General features: G+C 45.8%; 1 protein-coding gene across 1 annotated transcript; it reads left to right on the plus strand.

The window, feature by feature from the left end:
• The first annotated feature begins 2,978 nt into the window (after positions 1-2,978).
• LOC124665527 (F-box/FBD/LRR-repeat protein At1g13570-like) lies at positions 2,979-6,284 on the plus strand. Its single transcript, XM_047202929.1, has 5 exons — positions 2,979-3,081; positions 4,315-4,426; positions 4,499-5,371; positions 5,458-5,610; positions 5,862-6,284. The coding sequence occupies exons 2-5, from the start codon at positions 4,322-4,324 to the stop codon at positions 6,189-6,191; spliced, it is 1,461 nt and encodes a 486-aa protein (XP_047058885.1). The 5' UTR covers positions 2,979-3,081; positions 4,315-4,321; the 3' UTR covers positions 6,192-6,284.
• Positions 6,285-12,850: the final 6,566 nt, after the last annotated feature.

Below are 12,850 nucleotides of genomic sequence, written 5' to 3' on the forward strand. Positions count from 1 at the left end.
ATATGACTCGATGTGCATGTTTCGTTAGTTATTATGGTGAAGATTTGAATTGTACAAGTTCTTTTTGATTTGTTGTGGAAACTTTGATTTCTACGTGGGAAACCCATGATATACACTTGAATTACTTGAAGTAGTATTGTGGAGATGGAAGAGCAGCAGATAGAAGATATAGTTTAATATATGCGTGTTGCCTCCCTTTGTTTATGTCTTATTATTATTATACTCGAATACTTGGAGTATAGGATCACATGCTCTCAATTTTTAACAAGAGTGTAATTTAGCTACTTATTTTGATGTTCACCGTAATTCTCAAATACGACAAAATGTACTATGTATGCATTTGAACTGGGGTCAAATTGAGTCCACAAGTAATAATCAATTTGATGTATAAAATAAAATTTGTAATGTTCAAGGTCGGACAATGAAGTTGTCTGTCCTATGGTAACTATTTTGTAGTTAAAATCCTTAACTGTGTTGCAAGTCATAAGCTATGACATAAATATATGATATGAACTCACATATATGGTAGAGCTATCAAAATATTGCTCGAATAGACGGGCGCGGCAACGCGCGCTATCATGGTCTAGTGTAAGTGAAGTTTTGCAGCTTTTGAATGTTCTTTGATGCCCCCACATCGACCATCTTTATGGCAATATAAACACAAACACCTCAATTTATATGAACGTATTTTCTTATTTCTCATTCCTATAACATCCGACTTCATACAAATATTATTAACTTTTCACTATTCATGCATTTTTTTTTCTGATTGCAAGCCTGTGCTGATGCACGAGATGATGACTAAGATCTAACACACATAAGTTTATCTAAACAATTGTGTCACAAATATAGGTCGACAATAATCTTACATAGGAGCATAGAAATTAGCATGTCTCGAAATCTCTGTCATTCAAATGTTTTTAGGATTTCTAGCCTGTGCAGCATGTTTTTTCTTACATCATTTGCTAGGGTAAAGATTCAAATATGATTAGTGTTGGCATTATGCGTACTTGTTTCATATTTATAACCCTACTTTAATTTTTGATTCATTTGTAACACTTTATCATCTACTGTTGTCCCATATAAAGCAGATACCATATTCATCTGCTTTGTGGAGAAATCAAGAATTGATCCAGCAAGGCTTTGGGTTGATCAGTTTAGCAGTAGGCTAGGAATTTTCGAAACATAGTAGCAGAATAGTCTTTGCTCTATCTGGAATTTTTTTATTTTAATTTGCTGATGCAATTGTCACAACAGTTGATGAACACTTGACAATTTATTTGACTAGCTGTGTGTTTCAATTCAATTTGGCACAAATACTGAGTCTGCCATGGCCTAAAAAACACAAATATAGACATCGTACTCGGTCTTACTTGACATGAATGTTCGTATTGTTTGTGTTGTTGATCAAGTATGCATTCTTATGCCCCTTTTGGCGGTCATCCGTTCATCAAATGCTTACATTTATCACCCTTGGTGTACTTTGTAGTGCATGTCTGCTTCTTCCTCATTATACTAATTAATCTTCTTGGCATAATGAATTCTGAGAAATTGGATGAATCTCGTGCATGTAGTCATGGCGAAGCTTGAGATGTTGCATTGTACTTAATACATAACTTTACTAGCTAAACATGCCAACATTCCGTAGTGTGTAATGTGTCAACCAAACTTCATATGGTGTGGCAAAGCGTGACCAAAAGAGTTTGACCAACATAGATTTCACCGGTGCAACAAAGCACGCCTAATCTTCCATTTTGTTTACGGAGGCACTAAAACAAAACAGAAAAGAAATTGAACATGTTACAAAGGACATTGAGACAAATAGACACCATGCCTATCATAGCGTCGAAGAGCAATGCAGGCGGCGAGGCGAAGATCGCATGTTCATCTAGTGTATATCTATTTGTTGTAGAGCTGGGCTCGCTCGGCTTCTCCACGGCCGCATTCCGGCCGGCTAATCTCCAACAGGCGCGGCAAAAGGCGCGCGCTAAATAAACTGCCGATTTGGCACGTGCGGGAGCCTGCGTGAACCTCCAGCGGGCGCGCGAAAATGCCGCGCGCGCTAAAAGTTTTGCCCTGCACGCATCCTGCGCCCCAAAGTTGCGCTATAAGACGCCACGCGTGTGCGCACGCCAACTGTCTAGAACTTTCACTTCGCCCGCGTGTCACTCCACCGCCTCTGCCTCGCTCCACCTCCCACGTCGCTCCGCGCCGCCGCTCCGCCTCCCACGACGAGATGTCACCGCCTCCGGCCGTCATGCGCGAACAGCAGCGGCGCCAGTGCGAGCTCGAGCAGCGGCTCGTCATCGCGCAGCGCGACGAGCGCCTCCGCCTCGAGTGGGCGTGGCAGCTCCCGGAGGACGTCGCGGCGATGGAGGCCTTCTACGTGAAGAAGGAGGAGGAGAAGGCGGCGGCGGCGAAGAAGAAGGCGGATCGCGACGAGCGGCGGGCGAAGTCGGCGGCGAGGAAGGTGGAGAGGGCGGAGAAGGCCGCAAGGAAGGTGGAGGAGAAGAAAAACGATGCCGCCCCGTCGACGACCGTCCTCTCCTCCTCCTCCTCCTCCTCCTCCTCCTCCTTCGAGTGGACATCCACTCCGGTGTCGGACACCACTCGCTCGTCGGATTTCGACTGGGACTCCGAGTAGTTTAGTTTAGGGTAGTTTCGAAATAAATATCGTTGTAGCGTCGAAGTTTCAAATATATTTTGTATTTTCAGTTAATTTTTCATGTTTTGTTTGATCCATTCCGTAGTAAAATATGATAAAAAAAAAGTTATTTGCACCACGCTGGGCACTGCACAATTGAGAGTCCGGTGAAGGAAAGGTTTTAGCCCCCACCCGCCACCGACGGAGGCCCAAAACCCCGACGTGAATGCCCCAAATACCTTAGTGGCAAACTTGTTATTTTATATTTAAATTAAAAATCTTACTATTATATCTCGAGGTACTGGAGTGCTGGATCGAACTAATCCGCCCGTTCGTGGTCCCCTGTTCGTCAGGAAGAGGCAGAGGAGGGGCGCCGCCGGCGACTCCAAGCCGGCCACGGCAATCAGGCGATCATAGGAGGCGAATCCGATTTTCAAGTAATCCACTACTCTCCCTGCCTTTCCTCATCCCCCCTCGATATTCTTCTCCAAAATCGCAAGGTTGCAATTAGTACCATGGTAGCACCGAGCATTGGATCAAGTTGAAATTTCTCTGGTTTCTTCAGCTCGTCAATTCTTCAGTGCCCGCGGCAGAACCAACAGGGGAGGCAAAAGGGAAAAAGCTAGGATTGGGGTGCAGGCGGGCAAAAATCATCGAGAGCGAAATCGTGAGGGAAAATGAAAAAATGTGTCGCCTGGGTGCCGGATTTCTCCGACCTTGGTCGCCGGAGATGCCGCGCCGGCGCCACCCGCGTGTCTGGTGGGCAGAGGGGCCCTTGGTTCCGCGCGTGTCTAGCGGGTATTGAAGCCCTGGATCCCACGCGTCAATGGAGTATTCGGATCTCAGAGTGTGACCACGCGGCGGCGGGCAGAGGAGCTCGGGGAGACAGAAAAGCCGCATCCCGCAGCTGGGTGAAGGTGGAGTTGCTAATTTGCATTGTTGGAAAATAATAATTTGGTAGATTTTGTATGTTCGAAATGAATCACACATACCAAATTTATCTCCGGCAAATCAGGGATTTGTTTAGGTCGAGATCCCATAACTCTTTGATAGGATCACGACTCGGAGACTCGATCAGGAGAAGAGTAGGATCACGCCCGCGATGAAGCAACTCGAGCCGAGTCTGCCGAGAGAAGGGAGCTACTAGGAGCGCACAATCCGGCAGCTGACCCTTCGAACTCCCTTGATTTCTACTCTTAAAATTAGAGCCAAACTTCCGCCGCATAATCTGTCCGCCTCGAACTCTGGAGGATCACGACTCGAACACTGCATCTGGAGAAGAGTAGGATCACCCTTCGGACTCCCTTTGTTTCTACTCGTATAAAATTAGAATCAAAAACTTCCAACGACCACAGCCGTTTCCTGGCTATATCTCTGCAACCGAGAGCGTGATTTCGATCCCTGGATTTGCTCGCGTCGGAGGCTCGGACTGGAGCAGAGCAGAGCAGTCGGCCGGCCCCAACTCCAATTCCTCTTATTACTAGACAAATCCTCTCGACTGAAACACCATTTTATGCCATTACAGGTTACTTGTTCTCCCTTGTCCCTCTCTCTCTACCCTATGGTTCATTGATCAAACGAGACAATTGTGCTTGTCTGTAATCTAAGTTCTGACCCTTGTGATCCGTTTGTTAATACCAAAATAAGAAACTCTTCCTTGTTAATTTCAGGTGCACAATGATCAACAATACAGTATGCAAAAGAACTTCCTCAAACCGTATCAGTGGGAAACCAATCTATAAGAAAGCGAGGCCAAATGTTAAACTGGAAGACCTTCCACAGGTATGCCAAATTTTCTTTTCTGCGTTAATTCTGTATAGATGGAACTGCTAATCTCGAGGGATATTGACGCAGGATCTGCTGTGCACCATTGTATCAAAGTTGCCTGCTAAAGAAGTTTCAAGAGCTACTGTTTTATCAAGCTATTGGAGATATATCTGTGGTATTTGCTGCTACAAATTATGTTTCACTGGTGCTACTGGGTGTTGCCGTGATACTTTAGAAAGAAAAGAATACCTCCAGTGCATCCATAAATTCATCAATAATGTCAATACAGCCGTGCAAAAGTGCCATGCCAAGTTGGTTGAAGAGTTCAATGTCAGATTCGAGTTCGACGCAATGCTGGTTGATCATCTAAATAATTGGGTTAAATTTGCGGTATCATCACAGGCAAAGAGCATAGTTTTCTATTTACGGCCTATTAACATGAGACGCACGGATGTAGATCGCTACTTATTTCCATTTCACCTTTTGGATAGTGGAAGCAACATGTCTCATCTACAGTGTATACAGCTTAGCTTTGTATCTTTCAGACCACCATCTGAATTCAGAGGTTTCCCAAGCCTGAGAAAGCTTTATTTGCAGTTTGTCGATATCACTATAAAGGATCTTGAAGTTATACTGTCCAATTGCTATAATCTTGGATGGCTCAGCTTAGTCAGATGCTTCCTGAATGGCGAACTAAAGTTGGATCGTCCGTTGTCCCGCCTTCGACACCTAACAGTTGTATACTGTAAGGTGACCAGGATAGAACTTCATGTTACGAAACTCGTTACCTTTGTATATGATGGTCCCATTATTCCTATTGTTATGGCTCAACATTCGAAGCTGGAAAATGCACATATACGATTCTTCAAGGCAACTTATCAAGATGCTGTCAGTGCACTTCTGAATGGTATTCCGACCATGCAAAATCTGACTCTCCAGATTACTTGCCCACAACTAGAGGTTTGCTCCTCGAATGGCATTGAATTTACAATCAAATTTATGGTGGACATCATCAGTTCAATAATACAGTTCTTTTTGCCTTGCAGGTGCAATCATTGTTGAATAACACATGCAAGTTTTCCCATCTTAGGCGCTTACAGTTGTTAATGTGTATATTAGCTCAACATATTGAGAAGCTTCCATATGTACTAGTTTCCATACTGAGGGCAGCTCCATTTATTGAAAAGCTTGAGATCCATGTAAGTACCCTTCTTGGTTCTTATGTGCCAATAGGTATCTTTCTTCTTTGGCACCGCATTCGATTTGCTTTTAGCCCTTCTATACTTGCTTCTGTTCGTGGTAGGTGTTACAACTTGTTGTGTGCATGGATGCAGAATTTGTGTGATAGGCAGTTTAAGTGGACACTAAAATTCGAAGGGAGGCCCCTTCGTACGTATGTATTTCCATATACTGTGCTAATCATATATACTACCATGTTTGAATCTTGCAGTTTGCTACCTGTCGCCACCTTTGTTTTGCGAACAATGGTACTTTGGACAATCAGCCTCTTCAGCGGTGTGAATATACTTATCTGAAGAGTATGCATATGACGGGATATAAAGGGGCAAGAGGTCAACTTGAATTTCTTCTACATATTGTGGAAAATGCCCCTGCGCTGGAGGTATTAACTGTGGACACAACTGAACGGCTTAATGAATATGAAGATGTTTCTGTAAACTTGATTTGCAGAAAAAAATCATGCTCCGAGCGCGCTGCTCTGCATGCCGAATCTTGTCTCAGTGAAAAACTTTCACCAAAGGTGAAGCTTTGTGTTATGTAGGTAGGGCTCCTTTAGAGTCAACAAGTGTGTGTCTGCTTCTGTTGAAAAATTGTGCCACCTGTATGCCGTGAGAGTATTTGTGAATGAAACAACTAAGAGCATCTCTAGCAGAGCCTTTATTTTTCTGAACCGAAAAAAGTGAGTTCAATCTTCCGAAAAACAATTTCCGAAAAAGTGAGTTCAGTCAAATCGCGGCGCCGGCGGAGAGGGGGGGTGACTTACTCTGTGTCCATGGACGCCGGCGCCGGACCGGCAAGGTGCGCCGGAGAGGAGGCGGAGGCGCGGACGGACCTCGGCGGCTGGGTGGGAGTGCGGCGAGAGGGGAACGGGAACGCGTGGCCGTACCGACTTATTTGGGCAGAGCCCCCGGGTTGGCTGTAGTATCCTACCACGTTGACTCTCCTGCTCCCGTGCTCTGTCTCTGGTAAGTGGGGCCGGGGGTGCTGGGACGAGGTCTGGACCCACATGTCAGCGAGAGGTGACGTGAGGGGAGTGGTTTAGGTTGCGCTGCGGAAGGATAGCGGAGAGCTGGACCGGGCCGGCGGCTACCGGTTTCGGCTACGTTTATGGGGCCCTCGAAATAAAGCAGAAAAAACCTAGGAACTTTTGTGGCGTGGTCCCGGCCTGCAGTGCTCCTGTCTGTTCGACACGTGGTGGATGGATTTGTTTTTGATCATCAGACTTTGATTACTGACAGGACTCACGAAGTCACGATTTATATCACGTCACTTGTTTGTGTCTTCTTCTGTGCTCCTTGTCTATGTCTCCTTCTGTTCGAGTATTGGGGCTGAAAGAAATCACAGAAAATTATGGAGTACTACTCCTAGTCCAAGATACAACAATCCTCTGTTCAAGTACAAATTCTCTACTAGTCCTACTTTCGCTACATCTATTTTAGTGTTCAAACGACGGATGCATCGTTCGGCGTTGCGTTTTCTACACAATAGAGTTTTTTGTTTTGTTTTGAACAGCTAGAGAACATATATGGATGCATATATGGCTACTGGCTTGACTGTATTTCTTTTTTATTTTGCATCATTTCACTTCTTCCCATTTTATTGGCATGTTAAAAACACTTCTGCTAATGGTTTGAATGTTAAAAACACTCCAGCCCTTTTTTTCTTGCACATGTATAAGTGACATCTCTGTACTTGCTTCGCGTTGTTTTTCATATGTGATTTGTTACTACTGTAACCTGTTCACTTTCAGTCTGTACTACTTTTGTATATTGTATGAGAAATGTGGCCATCTATTAGCCACTGGCCGTTCATGAAGTTCAACTACACATCTCCCAGTTGTTTGTGATTAGATTCAGTTTACTATACAAGACCATGACCAACTTTTAGTACCAATTAAACAATTTACTGAGGGCAGGGGTAGAATAATGATAGCAAAACTATAATGTGTTATACCAGCCTTAGGCTGGAAAATGCGACGGTGAACTACAACGCGATTTGGTTCACAAGCTATTGGCATGGTAAGAAAAAGATGTAGCTATTTTACGGATAAGAGAGGAGGGGCTTTCTAAATCCCAAAGTAAAGGCCAACCAAATAGAAATACCAATTGCTCAGTGTCATTGACCTTTGGATGTCCTTGCTAGAGAATCTCTGATTCGGAACATAACAAGGACATCCAATGTATATCATCCATACATGCTTGTATTGGAATTATTAGTGTGTGTATAATCGTGGGGACAAGAATTGGGTGAGAGCATATGTGCAGGCGTAGCCGCGTAGGGTCATAGGATAAAGAAGTAGGTCACCAAGACACATGGCGATTTAGACAAAACTAACCTTTTGTGGAAAAAAAAACCGTACGAAATGATCTTCCGTCAAACTATTTCACGCCTCTAACCCTTTGTGTTGCGTCCTTGTGAAGGACGTCACACCTGTCTATGTGGCGTCCGTGGGAGCGACTGGCACACATTGTCGGCTGGCAGGCTCGAGCCGCAACATATGACAGAGGAGTGGTACACGCACGCTCATCCTCCTCGCTCGACTCGACGCGACGCGCTCGTGTTGACTGGATTGAGCCTTGAGCTGAGACTTTCCTTTCTTTTTGCAGTTCAGGAAAATGAATAAAGTCCTAGACAGACGCGTTGCAGTTAGTCAGTTCGGGTCACTCCCGAATCGTGGGCTATCTGTAACCGACTCGAAACGTGCGATGCAGGCGTGGCCCGCGTTGCCTAGGGTTTCCTGAGCCTATATAATCTCTTGCTTGGATGCCGCAGAAACACACATCTGATACACGAGTTAGTGTGGTTGCCACCTCTCTATGATTGCGCCAACACTCCTAGCCTACTCTATCCCGCCAGCCGGCATGCACCGGCGAACGGGAGAGCATGTCTCCGGAACCTCTCGCCTTTGTGATCCTGTACGGGAGAGGGCGAATTAGGTTTTTGGAAAGCGCTATGTGTGACTGCTCAAGCTCTTCATCACAGGCCGTCTTTCGTCCAAGTAAGGCTGTGTTGCCTACCGTCACCTTCAACACCGTCTAATTTGACCCGTCGTCAAGAACATTACTGATGTAATGGCGACTGCTACTCCTCCACCACCTCCACCAGAGCGGTAGGTGCAACATATCTCGATATGTTTAGCGATGGATGTTGCAACGTTTACCCTGCTACTATTCATGTTATTAATGCATCTAGTATATTCGAGTTTCACATGTTAAGTAATTGTTATCATGCTTAATATTCTAGAATTAATCATGGAAATTGTGCCTAATTAACCAATAGCCTTCCGGTGCACCCGTTGAGCATGGCGATCGAACATCGCCCACCTCCACGGTGGCTCCGCCATGGTGCCCGACCTCTCGTTGTGTTCTCCCTACCGCCCTCCAGGACGCCCTACTTGCGCCGCCTCTTGTGTCTTCTCGCGCATGTAGGATCAGAGGAGGCTCACGTGTGAATTGCACCTCCTCATCTCGACGCCAGATGTGGGGCAGGGCCTGTCACTGTTCGCGCTCGCCATGTTGCACCCCATCATGGTGTCCCATCCATGTCGCTGGCGTCATGGTTCCGCAAAACCTATGGCGACGGTGTGGCGCGAGCTCTGTGAAGTGGTGAAGGATGACCCTGGGTCCGGCGCAGGGTTCAACGACACCATGGCGTCCGATGGCTGATTTGTGATGGATCTGGTCGTACGCCGCCATGTGCATGACCTGTTCCGGGGACTTGCCTAGCTTCCAGCAGGGCGGAGCTACGTTGGGGCCTACCTGGGCCGTGGCCCGCCCAGGATCTAGACAATCCTTTGTTATTTTTGCTGGGCCGGCCCAAGAAAGGTTTCATTTTGGGGAAAAATGAAGGCTTTTGTGCAGCTGGCCCACCCAGAATTCTTGCTACAGCTCCGCCACTGGCTTCCAGCAATGTGTCCTCAATGAGTTGGACCATGGATGTGCTTACAGTAGTGAATAGTGGACCAGAAAATGAAAGCAATTTCATAAGTACTCTCTCTAGTCTTTTTTAATTACTCAAATTTAGTATAAAGTTGTACTAAATCTAAATCAATTAAAAAAGACATGAAGGAGTAAATACCAATGTGCTTAACATATTATACATTGTTACTGGGGATAAATTTTAAAGATGATTACAGATACCTTGATCAGGGCCTTAACCAGGCCGAACCACACCAACTCTGAAGTATGAAAAACAACATACAAACAATACTATTTTCACATTGAAGATTATTCAATAGTTCAACATACTACCGATCATGCCGAACACAAAATACACACAGATCAACCGTATTACCGATGAGCTGCATCATGCACGGCTACTGGTTGCAACTTGGAGCTAGGCCCGCTGTCAATCGTCAAGTCAAGGATGACTTCTTTATTGGCGAAACGATGGGGGAGAGAAAGCACGCCAGTGATTCTCTGAGCCGGTCTTCATTTCCAACGCCTCGGGAAACAGGTCGAGGTTCCCGTTTCTTCGTGATCCGATCCGGTATCAGCGGATACTTGATTCCCTTCCGGCGAACAGTAAAAAGAGAGATACGAAGGAGTAATGACGAAAGGTTGATTGTTCGTATGTTCAGTGATGGCGAGCCCGAAACCAATCAAAAAACCTGAAAGAAGATGCGTAGTGCATTTCTCGACAAATATAATATGTTTGGCTATTCTAAGTGGTTTTTTTTTTCTGAGTAAAGAGGAACTTGTCATTTTGAATTCTTGGGTTCAGGAATTCTTCTATAATTTAAATGACTCAATAAAAGCTTTTTTTATTCTTTTAGTTACTGATTTTTTTGTGGGATTTCACTCCGGAAGAGGTCGTCTACTGGACGCGGTTCAACTAGCGGAGACTCTTGGAAAAGATGGACTAAAAACTCCCCAAGTTAGCGTATTATGGGGGACCGTCAAGCACATCCGGCAAAGATCAAGGGAGGGAGTTGGGCGTTGAAAGCTGGTTCATGAGGGTTGAGTGCTCAATTAGGTAGACTTGCCAGGCTAAACGCCAGCATTCTGGTCTCTTTGTTGATAGGTGCTCCTTTCTGGCTCTTGTCAGGCTATGGGTTTAGGTTCTGAGGAGCTAGCTGAGGTGGCGTTTCATTTTCCATGTTGTACTGAATTTGCTGGCCAGTGCTGCAAAAAAAGAATTTGCTGGCCAGAAATTTTACAGTAATCCAATACTGTAATTCCGTGAAGAGAGCTACTGTATATGTGTGCTTAATTTATCTGCAGAAAAGATTTGCAAAGCGGTGTGGAGTTTCAACATCAACATCAATAATAGAGGCTTGGCACGCATGCTAATTCAGCGTTGGGTAATAAATTGTCTCCCAAACGTATTCAGACGGTCTCTACACTTTGTAATTTGGTGTGCATCGAAAATATCAGTCAGATCAAAAATCACATGTTAAGAGCATCTCCAACAGACGCACTAAAAATCGGCGCGCTAAACCTCCTTTCCGCTGCGCTGTAAACGGATGACGCGCTGGGCTGAAATTTGCCCCGTCGGATGCTCCAAAATGCAGCGTGTGCGCGGGCGGTAAAATTGGTCCTCCATCGGATGCACCATTATGCAGCGCACGGGGCCGCGCGAACGGCTAGTTTGATCGTATTTGGTCTGAAACAAATTAAACAAAACACGAAAATTTAACTGGAAATTACAAAATATATTAAAAGTTTGATGGACACCGACATTTTAGTTAAACTATCCTAAATCTACTCGGAATCCTCCCAGTCGAAGTCCGACGATCCGCTGGTCGGAGTAGTGTCTGAGACCGGAGTGGTCGTCCACCGGAAGGAGGAGGAGGAGGAGGAGGGATGTTCTTCGACAGCCCGAGCACCGTTCTTCTTCTCCTCCGCCCTCCTCGCCCTCTGCACCCGCCTTCTCCGCCCTCTCTGCCTTCCTCGCCGCCGACTCAGCCCGGCGCTTCTCGCGGTCGGCCTTCTTCTTCACCGCCGCCTTCGCATTCTGCTCCTTCTTCTACGCGTAGAATGCCTCCATCGCGGCGACGTCCTTCCGGGAACGCGCGCGCCCACTCGAGGCGGAGGCGCTCGTCCTGCTCCACGATGCGCGAGCGCTGCTCGAGCTCGCGGTTGCGCTCGTCGCTGCTCGCTCGTGACGGCCGGCGATGGCGGCGCGAGCATCTCCGCCTGCTCGCGCGTCCAAACATCGTCGAAATTCATGTGGCGGCGGGGGCGGCGCGGCGCCGAGCGACAGCCGCCGTAGGCGCGCACCGCCTCGTGCGCCGTGTCGAAGGTGCCGAGGGCGGATGCGTCCTCACCGTAGCCGATCTCGGCGTCGAAGCGTTCGCTCGGCCGCGCGCGGACGCTCGCGGTGGCCGGAGGAGGAGCGGCGGCGCGAGGCATGGTCATCGGAGACGGAGCGTCGGCGCGGGCGCGGCGTGGGAGTGTAACATCCCAAAAATTTAAAAACAAAGACAATGAATTTCCCTTTTTCCAAATTTTGGAACCAACAAATTTTTTTATTAAATTAAGTTTGATGCATAGTGATCTTGCTTAATTCTTGTGCTATTGCCATGATTGCTTGTTAAAGTATTTTGAAATGATCTTAAACCATAAATCTCACCCTCTTTTTGATATCCAAGTTAAAATAAATAAAAAGGAATTTAATTAAGAAAAGGGCATATGTGCCTATGGCTATTTTTCTAAATCTTTACCCTAGGCCTTTCTACTTTGATTAGAGGTTTTGAAAACCTTCATAACCCTTGCCTAGTACTTATCAAACCAACTCCAAGTTGAAACCAAAGTTTTAAAAAGAAAATGCAACATATGCATAGAGGCATATGTGGCACATAGCCATTTCACCAAATCTTGACCTATGCAATGCTACCTTGCCCAAATGGTGTGAAACCCTCTCTAAACCTAATCTCACACTAAATGGACCCTAACCCATGCTCAAGTAAAGCAAGGGGAACCATTTAGAAGAATAAGAAATTTTGACACTTCACCTCTTATGTGTTTATGGCCATTTTTGCAAATCTTTGAACTAGACCTTTTGGAATGGTTTCAATGGTTTGGAAATGTTCCTAAACTAATAAGAATCACTTTTGAGTCAAGAAAAGTCAAATCAAATAGAGAGAAATCAAATGGTGAGAAAATTCCATCTTTCCCTCACATACACTTTGGCCATTTTTGCAAATCTTCAACCAAGGCCACCATGGCTTGTGTCATTGTTTGTAAAACACTTATATAT

The sequence above is a fragment of the Lolium rigidum genome, chromosome 6, assembly GCF_022539505.1.
Source record: "Lolium rigidum isolate FL_2022 chromosome 6, APGP_CSIRO_Lrig_0.1, whole genome shotgun sequence".
In the NCBI taxonomy this organism is placed as follows: Eukaryota; Viridiplantae; Streptophyta; class Magnoliopsida; order Poales; family Poaceae; genus Lolium; species Lolium rigidum.